Consider the following 18,121-nt stretch of genomic DNA (forward strand, 5'->3'; position numbering starts at 1 on the left):
GCCCAGGCCCGGGTGGAGCAGGCCCAGGCCGGGTGGGGCAGGCCCAGGCCGGGTGGAGCAGGCCCAACCTGGGGTGGGGCAGGCCCAGGCCCAGGCCCAGGCCCAGGCCCAGGAATCCCGCCCTCACACCTCTCCTGTGCTCCGCTGGCACCAGCCCGCGGTGGGGCGTGTCCTGCGCCAGGGGGCGTGGCCAGTCCCACGCAAGCCGCTGCTCCGGTTGGACGAGGCTGCCGGGGGGGCGGGGCCTGCACGCGGAAAAGGTCCGGTGGGATGCTCGGTGGGATGTGGGCACGTCGGGGGCGGGGCCAGCAGCAGCCGCCTCTCGCTCTCATTGGCTGTTCTCCCCCCCCACGGCGCCTCGTTTTTCCCGCCGCGTGGAACCGGGTCTGAGAGACCGCGGGGACGGGCAGTGGGCCCCGGGAGCAGCGGGTCGGCCCGGGGGAGCTTGAACAACCCCGGCGGGTGGATCGGACCCGGGAGGCCACGGAGGGTGACACCCGGTAGTGCCGAACCAGCTCTATTGCCCCAGGGTGGGTGAGCACAGGCCTGGAGGGGGATCACTCCTCTGGGGGGGCCCTGAGCTGGGGAGCGGGGCTGGGCCTGAGGGGACACCGGGAGGAGACTGACTGAGGGGGACTGGGAGAAACCGGGGGGTCCTGGGGGATCAGGCAGGACCAGGGGGAACCCAGCAAGATTTTGGGGACCCAGGGCGACCCAGCAGCACTAGAGGGACATGGGGGCACCCCAGCAGGGACACAACAGGGGGACTCGGAGGGACAGTGAGGACCCTGGAAAGGAACACGCAGGATCAGGGGGACACTGGGTCACACCAGGGCAAGACATGGGGATCCCAGGGCGAGCTGGGAGACCCTGCAACACACTGGGGACATGGGGTGACTGGTGGGGACATTGGGGGCCATGAGGTGACCCAGGGGGGCACTGGGGACCCCGAGGGGAATGAGCAGGATGAGGGAGATCATGGGGCACACGAGGGTTACCCAGGCAGACCCCAGAGGACACCTTAAGCTGACTCAGGGTGATACTGGACATCCCAGAGGTCCAAGAGAGCGTTTTGGGGATCCTGGAGTGACCCAAAGGGACGCTGGGGACTGTGGGGAGGCCCTGGGGTGACCCAAGAGGACACTGGGGACCGCAGGGGAACAGGTGACAACCAGACAGGGTGTGGGGTGCTTCATTAGCCCTAACGAAGCTGGAGGAGGGTCTTGGGGACATCCCTGTCACGGCTGCCCCTCCCATTTCCCCCCGCCAGGTCAAGTTGCACACACTCCACACAAGTCGAACACAAGCAAAGGAGTGCCTCTGCTTCCCCCCCACCCTGTGATGCGAGCCTGAGGAGCCAGCTGGGCTCTGAGGGAAAGCACTGGGCCAGAGAGCCCAGCACCTGGGTGACACGTCACCGCCACTCACACAAAAGTGACCATGCGGAAGCTGCTGGGCCAGGCAAGGATGAGGGTCCCGCAGCAGTCCAGGCCCAGCGGTGTCTCTTCCTCGGCACATCCGCACACTGTCTTCTCCCTGCACAGCACCCGGAGCTCACTGAGACACACCCTGTGCTGCAGCCAGAAGCTGGTGCCACACCTGCAGCCAGGAAGAGCAGGGGCTGATGGTGAGGTTGCCTTCGGTGGGGGCAACTATGGCAATCCTCCTTGGGAGAGCCTCTGCACCCAGACAACCCTGGGAAGGGTGGCTCAGAGTTGCTGGTCGCACAAACCGGCAACATCCTGGCTGGGGAGACACCCTGACTCTTACAGCCCTGGTTTCTGACCGCCTGACCCTCCCAAGGAAACCTCCCTGCGACGTTCTTGGACACTGGACGAAAGGCAAGCCTGTGAGGGCTTTGTGAGGTATTTCCTGAGGGCTGGTATTGGAGGCAGGAGTTGGGAAGAAAGAGTACTGCCATCTTCTCCTCTTACCTGTGCTTGGCAATAGCAAGGGCGTCTTGGAAAACCAGGAGGTGTCTCCTTCTCGTCCTCCCATGCCAGGTCACCTCCATGCAGTCACAGCGGAGCAGCTTGGAATGCCGTTGGGTCACGAGGACACCCAGCTGGCTGCCACCAGAGCTGCCTCAGCAAAGACACAGTGTGGACATAAGACACGGGGCTCTGCCGGGAACCGGCCATGCCTGGTGCCACAGAGACAGAGCGGGTACGCACCGGGAGAAGCAGGAGGTCAGCTGGCCCATCCTGCTGCGGCCAGGCAGACACCTGTGCTGCGGAAGTGCTCAGCAAGGGGAAGAGCAAGGCCCCGCAGAGCCTTCTGAGGCTGGCAGGCCATGTCCCTGTGCCAGGGCAGTGCTGCTCCCATTGGAGCCCGTCTCTCCCCAGCACTGCCCATGCCAGCACAGCGCCACACTGGGAGGCACTGGTGTCCCTTTGTGATGCATGGGGGGGTCATGCCCAGGGCAGAGGACAAAGAGCCGCTCCTTGCAAACAAAAGGAACTACATCCAAGCTAAGGGTCCTGAACAAGGCAGGCAGCTGCTGGCAGGAGTGACCTTGGAGCCAAGAGAGACACTTCGTGCCTGACTCCTGCCAGCTGAGCCAAGGCTTCCAAAAGGCAGCCTTAGGTACCTCGGCTCCTACTACCTCCACCTCTCCACACATGATGATGTCCAGTCCTTCCATCTGGTCCCCCGTACTGGACCCAGGGCTCAGGCCAGACTTGGGGAGACTCTGGGGTGGAGAAAAATGAGTAACAGTCTGGATTTCCTGCTCCAAACAGGCTGTGGATGGACAATCCTCAGCAGCAAGGTGCTGGGGTTAAGGAAGACACAATACCCGTGAGCCAAGGTCACAGGCAAGCACACCTGTGTCACCTCAACAGTCCCACCAAACCTCTTAGACTCCCCCAGTGCCTTTGGTGACACAGCCCATTTCTCTGCTTGGGTGGGTCACAAACCTCCTGTCCCAGGGCACAAGCGTCACACCACAGGCCCAGCATCCTCTACGGCAGCTACCCAAAATGTTTTGTTGACATTGGAGGCATGTCCGTGCCCAAGAACATAAGCAACCCAGGAATCCAGGACCAAAAAGCCCAGATTTTGTCCCTAAAATAACACACCTTAATGCTATCCCCCCTACACTCTGCCATCCCGTAACCCTAACACCCCATAACCCCAGCTCACTGTAAGCCTACGCCCCCATAACCCTGGCACCCAGTAACACTGGCTCTCCCTAAAACTACTGTGTGATAACCCTGGAAAACCATTACCCCAGCACTGCATAACCCCAGAACCCCAACCACCACGAGGCCCCGAGAACAAAGGCAATCAGCAGCTGCTAGCCCTGACCAGCCAAGAAGCCCAGTTTTCATTGGGCGGGTGTGCGAGTGTCAGCCCTGCGCGGCCGTGGGAGATTCAACATGTTAAGAGGCAAATCGACATCGGCCACTCAGCTCTGTGCAGGCCTGGGGAAGCAGCAAGGCTTTGAGGAGAAACAGGCCTTGGAAGGAAGATAAGAAACTGGAACCTGCCGGCCTTCTTTCTGTCTTTCCTGACTGAATAATCGCAATGATGAACAAGGCAGCCTGCTGAGTTCCTAACAAAGTTCCTGACGGGAAGCTGCTACAAATATACTTGAAATTGCTAACGTACAGAGACCTGTAAAATAGGACTTTTAGTTTTAACGTCAGACATCTTTTGTGGTTTACCAGCTTGTATTTGTCCTGTATTTTACTGTAATGTATGGAATTTCATTTATACATTTTCTTAACTACCCTCTGTAGTTGTTACCCAGTCACCCACTTGTAAGATGTTTTGAAACCTTTAACTCCTTGCCTAGTAAAGATAAGACAGACCTGGGACACTCTGAGAAACTCCCCGAGTCCATCCCTGGTAGCAGGATCCTCAAGCAAACAAAGGGCCTAAGAAGACGCCAGTGTCACAAGTGCTGAGAGCTGGAACAAACGAGCTGAAGGAGGGATGAAGTAACTCCGTGACCAGAGATGGACACGAGAGACCTAAGGTTCACTAAGGGACAGTGAGAGAAAGGCCGTGGGGACCCCTAAGGAGGGGAGAAGACCCTGACTCTGTTTTTACTATGTAAATGAGTTCTAAGAAGCCATTAGCATCAGACTGCCTTTTCCAAGAGATCTGGTGCCGATGAGTGATTTTGTGTGTATTAGTCAGAGAGGTTTGTTAGTAAGCGGGCACTTGTAGTGGAGTGATCCCCAGCACTGTGAAAAGGAACCCTGTGAGCGGTTCTTCGCAGTCCTGACTGGGGAGTGAAGCTCTTTGTTTCAGGGTTTTTGTAATTTTCCAAACTGACAATGAATTTTAAACCCCATTATTTACCTGTTTTACTACCAACAACCTGTCCCCCACCCTCACCCCAACAGGATTTTTCCAAACAGATCAAAGATTTCTGTATCCTTTGGCACAATTTGTGCAAAACAAACAAAAAAAAAATTAAAAGCTGCTGCTAGGAAAGCAGGAGTTACACTTTTCTGGCCTGGCTGGGGCCTGAGCTGAGGCCTTGGGCCTGACTCCATAATTAGGGCTCTGAAATTTAAGGACGATCTTTTAACCACTCGTTGCCCACCACCAAACATAAATTTACCATTTTTGAATAACAAAACCCAGAGGTTTTTGGTTGGCATAGGCCCCAGTTGTCAGAGCAGGGCTGATATCGCTCCCCCAAGCCAAGTGATATCAGTTTTGGGGGATTGCGCCCCAAAATATGGCTCAGGGCAGTTTTTGCCCCATCCCAGTGAAATAAAAACAGGGAAAATGTTTGGCAGAGACATTTCTCCTTGGAATGCTCCTTTTCTCCCCACACCACCTTCCCCCAGGGCTGCTAAACCCCAGCCCTCCCCCAAATCCTTTTGGGGCCTCTCTCCCCACTGGGTGCCCCCCTGGCCCTTTTGGGTGCCCCCCATGTACTTGGGTGCCCCTTTAGATGCCCCCCCCCCCCCTTTCTGGGTGCTCTCCATGTGTTCGGGTGCCCACCTGACCTTTTGGGCACCCCTGATGTGCCTGGGTACCCCTTCAGATGCCCTGCCCAGCCCTTTTGGGTGACCCCATGTTCTTCTGTGCCCCTTTGAATGTCCCCCCAGCCCCCTCTGGGTGACCCCCCCCCCAGCTCCTCTGTGCCCCTTTGGGTACCCCAGCCCTCTTTGGGTACACCCCCTATCCATGCCCCTCTGGGTGCCCCCCCCAGACCCCCCCCACCATGCGTTTTGAGCCCCCCCTGAGCCTTCTCCCTCCCTGCCACCCCCCAGGCACAGAGGCCCTGGGGTCCGTCACCCCTCATCCCCATCACCATGGGACCAGGCCCTGTCCCCTTCCCAAAAATCCCCGGGGTGTCCTTAAGGGATCCCGGCCAGCACTGGCCCCACGCCCTGAACCTGATGGGCATCCCCAGCTGCCACTGCAATGGAGGAGACGTGAGTGCCCCCGGGGGTTCCCCACACTCCCCCCAGTGCTGGCACCCCCCTAACCCTCCCGTTCCCCCCAGGGAGCCCTCAGTCAAAGCCTACGAAGCAGCCATGGTGCTGGGTGGAGTGGGGGACGCGCTGGGTTACTGGGGGGGCCGCTGGGAATATTGTACCTCGGGCCCCCAGATCCATGCCGAGCTGGCCGAACAGCGGGGGCTGGAGACCATCACCCTTGAGCCCCCCAAGTGGCCCGATGTGGCGATGACACTGTCCTCCACCTCGCGACTGCCGAGGGCCTGGCCACAGGTTTGAGGGGGTGGGGGAGATGACACGATCTCCATTGTACCCCACAAACACTGGGGAGGGTCCCCAGCAGTGTGGTGGTGGTCCCTGTTATACCCTGGGGCTGCATGGTAGGGGGCTGTGGTGAGGTGGGGGGTCCCCATTATACCCCTGCGCTGTATGGAGGGGACCCCATTATACCTCTGAGCTGCTTAGGGGGGTTTCTGAGGGGGTTTGGGATCCCTGTTGTACCCCTGGGCTGTATAGGGAAGTCCTGGGGGAGGTGGGGGGGTCCCCATTATACTCCTGGGCTGTATGGGGAGGGTCTCTGATGAGGTTGGGGGGGTCCTTGTTATACCTCTGAGTTGCTTAGGGGGGGTTCTGAGGGCATTCAGGGGTCCCTGTTATAACCCTGGGCTGTATGGGGGGTCCTTGCGGGGAGCTTTTGGGGGTCCCTGACAGGCCCTGGAGGGGGTTTGGGGGCATCCTAGTTCCACACACCCCTCCTTTTAGGGGATCCAGGGAGGCTTCCTATTTCCCCAAAAAAATAATTGGAGGGGTCCCCATTTCCCCTCAGGGGTGGGGTGGAGGTGTCCTATTTTTCCCCCCGGTTTGTAGGAGTTTGTGTTCCCTTCCCATATTGGGTGCTGGAGGGGGCCCATTTCCCCTTCTCAATTTGGTGAGGTGCAGGGGGAGGGGGTTACTCCTTTCTCACCCAATTTGGGGTGCTCAGGAGTGTTCCTATTTCTCCTTGAGTTCTGGGGTGTTCACGGATGTTGTCCCCCTTCCCCTCCTGTATGGGGGAGGGAGGTACATGGGGCCTCACCTTCCTCTCCTATACGGGTGGCCCAAGGGGGGTTCTCACTAGCCTCCCCCTCCCCAGGCCTAGAGGGGGAACCCCTCTTACAGGAGCTGGCTCGCCGGTACGTGGCTGCCATGGGTGACATGGAGGGGCGCAAGCCGGGGCCCACCAGCATCCTGGGTGAGTGGCAGGGGGGACAGTCTGGGGGGGTTCAGGGGGTGCCAGGGGAGGGTCTCACCCCCTCCACACCCCCTACAGGCACCTCGCAGCTGCGGCCGGGGGAGCCCGAGGGCTACCGCATCCCCTTCAACCCCAGCGGCACCGGCTGCGGGGCCGCCATGCGCAGCCTGGCCATCGGCCTCAGGTGGGGACAGGGACAAGGGGGAGGGGGGGAGGACATGGGGACACACTTGGGGACAGGGGGTGGGAGTATCAGAGCTGGGGGGGCATGGAATAGGTGGGGAGGGGAATGAGGGGGTGTCAGAGCTGGAGGGGACAGGGATGGGGACACCAGGCTGTCAGATCTGGGGGGGGCGGGATGGGGACATGAGGGTGTCGGAGCTGGGTAGGGGGGACGGACGGGGGGGACGGACACACACATGAGGGGATGGGGACATGGGGGTGACAGGGACATGGAGGTGTCAGAGGCCGGAATATGGGGACACAGAGGGGGGTTGGGACATGGGGGTGTCAGAGGTGGAGGAATGGGGACATGGAGGGGACAGGGGTGGGGAGATGGGGTGTCAGAGATGGGAGGGGGATGGGGACGTGGGGAGACGGACAAGGGGGGATGGGGACATGGGTGTGGGGCCTGGGGCGGGTGGGGAAATGGGGGTGACAGGGACATGGGGGTGTCAGAGACAGGGGGATGGGGACACAGAGGGTGATGGGGACACGGGGGTGTCAGAGCTGGAGGGGACGAGGACCAGGGACTGCCGAGATGGTGGTGCTGGAGCCGGGAGGCTGGTGACAGGGGGATGGAGACAAGGATAGCGGGGCCAAGAGTGCCAGGATGGGGATGGGGACAAGGCTGGGGCTACAGGGACAGGGCAGGGGACAAGGGGAGGGACGGGGACAGGGCTGACCCACCACAGGTACCCCCACGCCTGGGAGCTGCCGACGCTGATCCGGGTGAGCATCGAGAGCGGGCGCATGACCCACCACCACCCCACCGGTGGGTGCCAGGCCTGGGGTGCGGGGGGGGACACGGACAGGGGACACCAGAGACCTCCTGAAACCCGTCACCTTTAGGGTACCTTGGGGCGCTGGCAGTGTCCCTCTTTGGGGCGCTGGGGGCTCGGGGGGAGTCCCCAGAGCGGTGGGGGGTTGAGCTGCTGTGGGTCCTGCCCCTCGCGTGGGACTACGTGGAGGGTGCCGGGGTGGCCGTGGAGGACAACGCTGCTGCCTGGCCCTTCTTCGGGGATGCCTGGCACCGGTGAGGGGGTCACTGGGAGCACTGGGAGGGGATCAGGGGGGTCACTGATGCCCGCCAGGCTCTATCCCCGTCCTGGCAACGCCTTGGTCACTGCTGATCCCAGTGCCCACCCTGTGTCCCCATGTCCCCAGTGTCCCTGCCAGTGCTGCCACCCTCAGCCCAGGGCCACCCCCCACTCCCAGTGACCTCAGTGTCCCTGGTGTCCCCACTGCCACCATGCCCCAATTGTCCCCAATGTCTCCACAAGTACCTCGTGCCACAGGGGCTACTGGAGAGCCACAGCCCGGTGCCCCCCGTGTCACTGCTTACCCCACTGTCACTGGTGACACCAATGACCCCAATGTTCCCAGTGACCCGTGTCCCTGGTGACTCCAGCATCTCCATGTCTCCTGTGTCCCCAATATCCCCATGTCCCTGCTGACCTGTGTCCCCAGTGACCCCAATATCCCATGACCCCAGTATCTCCAGTGACTCCAGTGTTCCCAGTGACTCCAGTGTCCCCAATATCCCCAGTGATCCCAGTGTTCCCATGACCCCAGTGTCCCCACTGACCCCAATATCCCCTTGCCCTCAATGACTCCAGTGTCCCCATGACCCGTGTCCCATGTCCCTGCAGGTACCTGGAATCCCGAGGGCTGCTGGAGGGTTGTGGCCCGCCGCAGGTTCCAGCCCTTCTGTCACCGGCCGAGCGGGACGCAGCATACCTGGGCTGGGCACTGGAGGGGTGGCCCAGGCGCAGTGGCCACGATGCGCCCATGGTGGCCCTGGAGGCCCTGCTGGCAGATGCTGGGGGGACCTGTGTGCCATGGGGTGCTGCAAGGCGGGGACAACGACTCGACGGGGACCATCACTGCTGGGTGCTGGGGATTGCGGGGGGGGGCTGGTGTCCATCCCCCCCCGGGCTGCACTGCCGCCTCGAGCACCGTGGGAGGCTGCGGGATGCTGCCCACCGCCTCCATGCGCTGGCCTGGGGGAGACGCTGAGCCCCCGCCATGTCCCCGGTGTCACCAGCTGTCCCCCTCCTTCTGGAAAAGGTCCTGTGAGTTCCTAGGGTGGAGCAGAGACATTTGTGGGGTCCTGGAGGGGATTGGGATGTTCGATGGGGGGCAGAAGGTCCCTTTATGGGGTGCTGGGAGGCTCATGAGGGTCCCTGGGGGTCAACAGGGACCTTCATGGGGTGCAGGGGGGGGAGCTTAAGGGAACTTCATAGGGTCCGGGGGTGCTCAGAAGGTGCCTTGGGAGACCCTGGGGGTCAGCAGGCACCTTAAAGGGGTGCTGGGGGGCTCAGGCAAGCCCCTGGGAGGCCACCGTAGCCACATCCAGGTGGCCTTTTCTCCCTCCACCATCAGAGACCTCCCCGAGGAGCCTCAGTCACACCCCCCCCAGTAAAAAACATGTCTCCCCAAGTCACTCTGTGTCGAGGTTTGTGCTCTGCGCCCCTTGTCCTGTCACTGCCACTGCTGAGGCCCCACCTGGGCGGGACTACCAACACCCAAACCTTCTCCAGGCTGAACAGTTCTTTACTGGGCTCTCTCCCAGTCACTCCATCTCTGGTAGCCCAGGACTTAGACCCAGTGGCCAGCGGGTGGGCTCCTCAGTGCTGAGTGGAGCGGGAGCACAGGACCCTACTGCCGCACCCCTCCGAGCGCCACCCAGGATGGAGACAGATTTCGTCGTCACTTCAGTGGGTGCCACAATCCCAAAGTCCTTTGAAGTAAAAAGTGATGGGCCCCCGGGGTTCACAGCCCCCAGGGTGATGTGTCCGAAGGGTGTTGGGCCTGGCTTTAATTGCCCCAAGGGTGGTGGGTCCCAAGGTTAACCACGGCAAGGGCAATGGGCTCCCCTCACCGCTGGGCCCCCAAGGTTGTCCGAAGGCCTCACACGGTTTATACACTATTCCTAAATGTATCACCTAAGTCCAAAGTCTTCATAAGTTTCCACTCAACCTTTCAGTTCTTGATGCTCATCATTTATTGAAGTTCACTACAACACCCTGTCTCAGTCTAATTATTCTCTTCTGGTTCCAATCCTTGTTGAAACTGATTTCAGGGTCATCTTTCGGGTCATCACCTTCTTCATCTTTCTTCCACTAGTTTTCACCTTGCACAATTCTAAGACTTCAAGACATTCTATTAAAAGCTTCGGTAGAGCAAGCAGTTTCTAGATACTAAATTCTCCTAATCTAGCAAACCCCCTGTGTTCAGTCAATTAACCATCCTTTGTTAAACCTGTCTCTATAGGATCAGCTTGATGGGGTTTTAAACCAGCCTTGGGCTGGGACTATACAAGCAGCAGGCCAAGAATGCTTCTCAGGCCTGTTGAGCAGCATTCCGGTTGCCTTGGTAATATTACAGTATAGCTCAGTCCTGGACACATTTCACTAGGCCTTAAAATCTATTTCAAATATACCAGAGATTATATTTTAAATTCTTCTACAGGTGTGAGGCCAGAGGGCAAGTAAAGGGCAGAAAATCGTGGAGTGCAAAAAGGGGTGGGAGACAGAAAAGGGCTGGGTGGGCAAAAAAGGGTCAGCAGTTCAAAGAGCACATAAAGGCCAGAGAAAAGTGGGGGCCGAAAAGCAGCAGGAGGTCAAAAAGGAAGGCTGGAAGGGAAAAAGAGGCCAGAAAAATGTGGAAGCCAAAAAGGGGTGGGAGACTGAAAAGAGCTGGGAGGCCAGAGGGAAGTAGAGGCCAGAAAAAAGCAGAGGCCAAAAAGGGCTGGAAGGGACGGATTGCAAGTGTGGGCCAGAAAAAACTGGAGGCTGGAGGGCAAATGCAGGCCAGAAAAAAGCAGATGCTGGAAAAGGCTGCAAGGTCTGAGGGGCTAATGCCTCTCGGTTTCAAAAGGGGTGGGAGGACGTGGGGGAAGTAGAGCTGGAGAAATCACTAGAAAAGGAATGAGGAGTCCTGCAGGGACGGGGTGGAGAGAAACAGGGTCAGGGAGCAAGAGGGAGGGAGAGAGAGAATGATGAGTGGAGAGTAGAAAGAAGAGAGAGAGAAACCAAATGTGGGGGGGAGGGAGGGAGGGAGGGAGGGAGAGCAAGAGACGGTAAAAAAGGCAGAGGGCTTGAGGGGGTGAGAGAGGGATCGGGACAAAGAGAGGGAGAAAGGAAAGACCGTGATGGGCTGGAGGGTGAAGGGGAAAAGGGCACAGAGCAGGACAGGTTGTCTAATCCCAATAATGGCACAGGGAGCTGGGCACGGGGTTATACTGGGAAACAATGGGACAGGGAGTGGTATGGAGCTCTAGAGGCAAAATGTTCAGGCGAGGCTGGAGGTCAGAGAGAAGAGAAAAGGGACAGGCAGCGAGGCGGTGGTGGAGAAGGAAACCGAGAGACAAGGAGAAGGACGGGAGCGAGGCAGAGAGGGGGAGAAAGGACGCCAAGGCAGCGATGGGGAGCAGGCCAGAGGGATCAGGAAAGAGAGGAGGCAGCACAGAGGCATCTAGAAGTGAGGGACAGGGAGCCAGAGAGCAGGAGACGACTGCGGAAGGGAGAGGGACGGGGCACAGGATGCTGGCCTGGCACCAACAGGAGCAACAGAGAGAAGGACAGAGAGGTGGAGCGTTAGAAAAGACGGCGACAGAGACCAAGGCAGAGAGATGAAGCAATCAATAGTCGAGACCAGGAGCAGCACAGAGGGTCTGAGAGAGGGCGAGGTGAACAGGGTGGAGGAGGGGGACAGGGAGATAGAGGAGCAGGGGTGGGGCACGAGCGAGAATATGGGATAGAGGGAGGAAGAGAAGGAGGGAGGGAAATAGGAAGGCAGGGATAGGGAGCGGCACACACAGGCATGGAGAGGGAAAGAACGCCAGGGAACAGGCCAGAGAAGTTGTGGGGGAAAAGAGACTAGTGCCGATCAGGACAAAGAGCTGGAAAAGGGAAAAAACAGTGCTAGGCTGCAGGAGAGAGACAGAGGATGAAAAACAGGAGAGGGAGCAGGACAAGGGCGCCTAGAGAAAAAGAAAAAGGGAGAGCTAGAAAAAGACAAAGAGGGAGCAGAAGAGGAGAGCAGAGGTAAAGGGAAGAAAAAAAAAAAGTCACAGCGTTGGATAGAGGGGAAACAGGGGAGGGCCCAAAAATCACAGGAGAAGCAACAGGGCCCCAAGTGCCCCGAACCACAGCTGTCGCTCCCAGCGCTGCCAGGGACATTTCCCAGTTCAGACCCCTCTTTCTCCTTTTCTCCTCTGTAGCTCCAGTCACCTGGCTGTTCTCCACCTAAAAGAATACACGGTGTCTCTTGGCTCTTATGAGACCAGGCTTCCCACACACGCAGCCTCGCTCGCTCGCACGCTACGCGGCCGGACCGCCCTCGGGGTGACACACACAGCCCCTGGGCGCCTGCTGGGGTCTCTGAGGGGGCTCCTTCCTCACCCGGAGAGGCAGGCTCTCTCGTCTGCAGCGGGAGGCAGCTGCTGCACAGATGGCCTTAATTTTCTCCTTCTTTCCCTTTCTCTGCCCTCTCGGGCTTCAGCCGTGGCAGCTCCTGTCCACTGCCCCCAGCCAGGCAGTGCCCTGCCCGTCCCTTTTCACCCCCGTGCCCTGAGAAGCGCAGGACCAGGCAGAGACACCCGATTTGTGGAAACAGACTCTACCACTGCAACAGTGGGGATGTTGACTCCAGCCGGGGTGCAAGGGGATTTCTCCACAAAGCTCGCACCCCTACCGCACATTTTACCAGAGACTCATCGAGTGTGGATACAGCTAGTCGTTGGGTTCCGCAACACAAACATCCGTGTGCAGGATGAGGGTGGGTTAGTTCTAGAGCCTGGTGCCAGCAGTTGATGTTCTCTTTGCACCTGCCCATCGCCTCCTGGGGGCATCTCCGGGGGGCTTTGGGAGGAAGGCTCTAGTCTTTCTCACCTTGTTTTTCCCCCAGAGCACGTGCAGATTCTCTTGGCCAATTTCTTGAATAACAAGAGGGTTTTTCAGCCGGTTTACTCATTCTGTCTTATCTAAGAGAAGCAATGGAACTTCTCCCGTCTGTACATGGCTATCTTTACTCATTATCAAGAACCAACTAGTTAGAGCACACCTGTTCCCCAAGGACAAAACCATGATATTTTGCTGAACATTGTAGTTCTTGGTAGATTTTCACAGTGAACTGCTTTATTTTGATGAACACAGTCCTGGGTAAAATTCCACAGAACAGTCTGGGCAAGCAGGATTCTTAGCAAGATTCAAAAATACTGTAAGTAAAACTGTAAGTTGCTATAACTAAGTAAATAAGTTGCTAAGCAGCTTGCTATTAGTAAGTAGCTAAGTAAGTCTCAAAACAAGTCATCAGTTCTCTGCATCAGACACAAAGAGAACAGGGGGCAGCAGGGGCTGGGAAGTACAGGAGGCCCCCCCACAAGCTTCCAGCAGTTTGCTGAGGAAGCGGCGGCTGGAGATCTTGATCTTGTCTTCTAAATCCATATGGACGAGCCCGTCCTCCCTGTCGCTGTAGATCAGGATCCCGGTGGCTTCGCGGTCCTACCCCAGGATCATCCAGACCTGAGGGGGGGAGAGTGGGCCTTGAGGGGGCTGGTGGGGGGTCCCAGGGGTGCTGGGAGGGTCCCAGAGGGGCTGTGGGGTGGTCCCAGAGGGGCTGGGGTAGCACCTGAGGGGATCTAGAAGGTCCCCAAAGGAGCACGTGGCGGCGGTGGCTTAGTATAAAGAGGGGGTCTGGGGGGGGGGCCCTACCTTGTTCTTGGTGGGGGTGACAGGCTCCAGGTGCTCGCTGGAGATGCTCACCACTTTCTCGCTGTCCTTCAGGCAGACGGAGCACATCCCACCCTACAAAAACAGAAAAAGGTGGGGGGGGAAATCAGCATCATCATGTGTGTTACCCCCTCCCTGCCCCAAAAGCACCCCCGAACCGGGGCAGGGGGCTCTCACCGTGACGCTGCGGATGACGCCGATCTGTCCCACCGCCTGACTGTCCGGGTAGGTGTCACGGACCTTCACCTCGATGTCGGTGGTCACCCAGTCGCTGGAGCTCTGCTCGATTCCCGAGCTGGGGATGTGGGGGCTGTTATCCCCCCGAGAGGGGGACCCAGGGGTCATGGAGCTGTTGCCCACAGGGCTTGGGCTGCGGCTGTCCTGAGGAGAGAGACAAGGTGGTGTTGGGGGGTGTAGGGGGGCTACAAGGTGGGTTTGGGGGTTATAGGGAGTTTAGGGGGGCTGCTGGGGGGGCCCTTGGGGATGCAGGATAGGGATGGTGGATGCTCGGGGAGATCCCCCCTGTTTTGCTGATTAAGGATAGCAATTAAACTCAGACACCAGACTGAAAAGAGCAGGCGTATTTCACTGGTGATAGTCAAATTATATAACAGCGTAATACAGAAAACATGCAGTAAGAAAAGGCAGAGTAGTGCAGCTAAAGCAACAAACAGGAGAGCACAGGGTAACGCCTCAGAGCATCCCTGCCCGAGAGAGAGCACAGGGGTTAAGGCAGATCCCTCAGCCCTTGCCCCCGCTGCCAGCCCCCAGCCCCGCGGGCAGCCCCGGTTCCAGCGAGGGTTTGCAGAGCCTGGCCCGGGCAGGGGGAAATCCTACGCGGTGCCTCCGCCTGGAGCTGAGGCCTCCAGAGGCGCTGGGAGCGGGCCCGGCCTTCTAGCCCCAAAATCAGCCCGGCAGGAGAGCCGGCGCCTTTGTTTGGAGCGGGAATATCTGGTTTGGCTCTCACAGGAGATTGCCCCCGAGCCTGGCCAGGGCTCAGGGGAGAAGCTCAGGGGTTTCCCTGCTCATCTCTTGGATCATGCGCAGGGTCTCACGGGTACGGCAGCGGCACGAGCCCGCGGGACGTCTGCCCAGCCCCCGTCCCCACCCGCCACGGCACCGGGCGCTCCCAGCATCAGCGCCAGCCCAGGGCAACGCGCGCGGCCGGTAACTCCACGGTGCCGGGGGCCCCCGGCAGCCGGGAACAGCGTGGCCGCCCCGATGGCAGCGTGGTCGCCGGGAGCGGCGTGGAGCAGAACCTGCCTGGCAGAGCGAACACCTCGTCCCACGCCGAGGTACAGCCGTGGGGGGGCTCCTGGGCGTGGGTGCTCGGGGACACCGGGTGCTTGGCGCCTTTGCGTCCCCCCGGTGCTTTGGGGCCCTGGATGCTCGGGGTCCCTGGTGCCCCCAGATCATGGGTGCTGCGGGTCCCTGGTGCCCCATGTCATGAGTGCCCAGAATCCCGGGGTGCTCCAGGTCCCTGGGTTGCCCGTAAACCCTAGAAAGTCGATCTGCTCTCCTCTCACAGACATTCGAACCTGTGATTTACAAAGAACTAGTTGTGGTAATCATTTTTTATTGTTGGTGGTTGGTTGTTTATCTGGGAGCCTCTGTAACGGTGCCGCTCACCCCCCCCGTTGTTCTCAATGCAGGACGCTCCGGTGACACGGCGCGACCTCAAGCCGCCAAGCGCCATCCCTGTCCCCAAGGATGGGCCCCAGGGGACAGACGGGGACTCCCCCACTGTGCCTGGCACACTCCTCCCGGCACAGAGCCAGGAACACCCACATCCCTGCTGAGCCACCGCAGCAACCCTGGCAAACCCCCTGGCAGAGAAGAACTGCCCAGAGACCCTCCTCTTCCTCACCTTCAGCCACCCCGACCAGCAACACCCGGCTCCACGCCGGGAGAGAAGAGCGGAGCCAGGGATGCCCCAGGATGTGCTGTGCCACACGCTCTCGGCACCGGTTTTCGCAGTGATGCCCCAGTAAATGGTTTGCCGACAGCCAAGCGTTTCCTCTGACTCTTTGCCGGGGTGGGTTTGGCACCGCCGGGACTCGAGGGGCGCCCGGCTTCCCTCCCGCTGCCGGCACGGCATTCAGCAAAGGCCCGGCGCTCTCCATCGCCGCGGCGCAGAGGGCCCCCTGCCTCGAGAACAGCCCCGCAAACTCCACAAAAACTCGCAGTTTTCTCCCCAAACGCGAGCGGGGAGGCTGGATTCGGTGCAGCTGGAACCTGTGGCTCACCAGTGGCCCGTTCCCCGGTGCCTACCGGGAGCCGCAGAGGCTCTGCCCCCGCTCAGAACCGCTGACGTCAGCGCTGCAGCGGGAGCTCCAATCCCGCTCCAAAACCGCCGGCACCTGCTCCTGGATGGAGCTGCGGGGAGCGAGGAGACCGTCACCCAGCGCCCACCGACCCGTCGCCTGCCGGCACGCCGCGCTCAGGCCATGATACTCACTACGGCCATGTTGCAGCGGGTCTGGGCATCGGCGATGGCGCCAAGGGGTTTGAGGAAGGCAAACGCGGTGACTCGGCTGTGTCACCAACAACCCACCAGCAAGCGCACCTTGACCCGGCGCCCAGAGACGGCTTTCCGCAGCCAGTTATCGATTGCCGGCCAAAACCTGCCGAGGGAAAAGGGTTCAGGGGCACCGGGGCCAGCAAGTCAGGGCTGGCCTAAGACCCCACACACCTTTGGGGGTGGCAGAATACAGTGGGGGGTAGGGAGCTCAGAACCGCAACGTCCACGAAGGCCTCGGCGGCACCGGCGGAAGGTGGCCAGGCTGGTAGGTGACTGTGGGTGCAGGAATGGGGGGAGGGGGGGGCTGTGGATGCAGGACAGGGATGGGGGATGCTTGAGAGGCCCTGGGGATGCAGCACCGGGGAACCCGGGCGCTTGGGGGTCCCTATATGGACGGATGAGTGTAGTGGGTGCCAGGTCCCATCTCCCCCACCCTCACCCAGAACACCCCCATCCTGACGCCCTGCAAGGAGCTGCCAGCAGCCCCCAGCCCGGTGAGCGCCGCAGCCGGCAGCGCGGCGGCCGTGGACTTTGCCCTTCCCAAGCTCCCCAAGCGGCCGAAGAGCCGAAGAGCTGCCAAAGCAGCACCAAGCGCCGCAGCCACCGCGGTGCTGCCAGCGGCGGAGCCCCGACGGCCACGCGCAACGCCGTCCCGCTTAACAGTGAAGGAAGCGGCCGCCACCAAAACGCAGGCGATGGAGGAGCCACCAGGGAAAACAGAGCTCGCTGGCGGGGCCGCCGAAGCGCCGGCAGGTACCGACCTGCGGTTACCAGCCGTGGAGGCGGCAGTGCCAAAAGTCACTGTGGGGCTCGGCCTCGCCGGCGCGGCGGCGCTGGCCACCCCTCAAGCCAAGGAGCCGGTGTTCCAGCTGCCCCACTTGGAGGGGGCTGTGCTCTTCCTCCTCATCCTCCTCCAGGCCCGCGGGGTGTCCCAGGGGTCACTCTGTCACCTGTGTAGCAAGGGGACACAGAGAGGGGGGGCGCACACCGGGAGGAGGGGCGTGAGGACACCCAGGGACGCTTCGGGATACTTGGGGATGGTCCAGGGACAGTCCAGAATTGCTGGGGACACTTGGGGACCCCCAGGGAGCTCTGGGCATGGTCAGGGACACCCCGAGAGCCCCAGAGACACTCGGGGGCAGGCAGGGAGTGCTGGCGGGGCCGAGGGTGGCCAGGGACAGCCAGAGGGCCCCGGGAACAGCCCCGGAGGCCTAGAGGTGGCCGAGGATGGCCAGCGACAGCCGGGGAGCTCTGGGAACACCCAGCGCCAGTCAGAGACCGCCGGCGCCTCCCGGGGAGGGCGGGGGACCCCCGAGGACAGACAGGCCCAGGCGCGGGGCGCCCAGAGAAGCCCGGGGACAGGTGGGCACCGCTGGGGACACCCGCGGAGCCCCGTGCCCCCCCTTCCCGCCCGCCCGTCCCCTCAGGCCCAGGTTCAGCCCCCTCGCGGCCCCACCTGCTGCCGCCGCAGCCGCTCCCGCAGCACCGCCTCGGTACCGCCGGCGGCCCGGCCCGGCCCGGCCCGGCGGGCTCCCAGGGCGCCGCGGAACTCACAGGCCGCCGCCATCTTCCCGCACCGCGCGCCACAGGGCGCACGCGCGGCCGCCGCAGCCAATCCTCTCCCTCCGCTTCCAGCCAATGAGCGGCGGCGGGGCGGGAGGGGCGTGGAATGAGGGCCGACCACCAATGGCGGCGCGGCCACTGGCCAATGGTGACGGTGGGCAGGCGGGCCCGGCGGCGGCAGAGCCAATGGGAGGAGGAGGCGGAAGCGGAGGCGGGGTGTAAGGGCAGAGCATGAGCGCGGCCGGCGCTGAAGCCGCTTCACTCTCCCCCCGCCCCGCAGTGGGGTCCCGGCTCAGCACCCCCCACCCCCGGGGGTCCCGCTGCAACCCTCTCTCGGCCCCGGGGGGGCATTTAACCGCCCTTTCCCCAGCCCTGGGGGGCGCGGGGCCCTGGTTCATCCCCCCGGCTGCACCCACAGGCCTTT

At 61.0% G+C, this 18,121-nt stretch overlaps 1 protein-coding gene and 1 pseudogene across 2 annotated transcripts; one reads left to right on the forward strand and one right to left on the reverse strand.

The window, feature by feature from the left end:
• Window positions 1-5,391: 5,391 nt before the first annotated feature.
• On the forward strand, window positions 5,392-8,955 carry LOC141955290 (ADP-ribosylhydrolase ARH1-like; annotated as a pseudogene).
• Window positions 8,956-10,618: 1,663 nt separating this feature from the next.
• Window positions 10,619-17,712, reverse strand: LOC141955293 (transcription elongation factor SPT5-like). Of its 2 annotated transcripts, none has more exons than XM_074895173.1 (4): window positions 17,591-17,712; window positions 13,791-13,994; window positions 13,596-13,688; window positions 10,619-13,406 (listed from the first exon to the last, which is right to left on the reverse strand). In XM_074895173.1, the coding sequence occupies exons 1-4, from the start codon at window positions 17,699-17,701 to the stop codon at window positions 13,386-13,388; spliced, it is 429 nt and encodes a 142-aa protein (XP_074751274.1). In that variant the 5' UTR covers window positions 17,702-17,712; the 3' UTR covers window positions 10,619-13,385. The 2 variants fall into 2 exon arrangements, with proteins under 2 accessions (XP_074751274.1, XP_074751275.1); XM_074895174.1 differs by lacking the exon at window positions 17,591-17,712 and adding an exon at window positions 16,072-16,216.
• Window positions 17,713-18,121: the final 409 nt, after the last annotated feature.

Source organism: Athene noctua, unplaced genomic scaffold (genome assembly GCF_965140245.1).
Source record: "Athene noctua unplaced genomic scaffold, bAthNoc1.hap1.1 HAP1_HAP1_scaffold_153, whole genome shotgun sequence".
NCBI lineage: Eukaryota > Metazoa > Chordata > Aves > Strigiformes > Strigidae > Athene > Athene noctua.

Bases quoted from the DNA above. Each gene is read 5' to 3' on its own strand.
- LOC141955293 (XM_074895173.1), bottom strand. From the start codon at position 17,701: ATGGCGGCGGCCTGTGAGTTCCGCGGCGCCCTGGGAGCCCGCCGGGCC. The intron at 13,689-13,790 runs GTGAGAGCCCCC...CTGTTTTTGTAG, and splicing joins GCGTCATCCGCAGCGTCACG to GGTGGGATGTGCTCCGTCTG. The intron at 13,407-13,595 runs GTAGGGCCCCCC...TCCCCCCCTCAG, and splicing joins TCACCCCCACCAAGAACAAG to GTCTGGATGATCCTGGGGTA.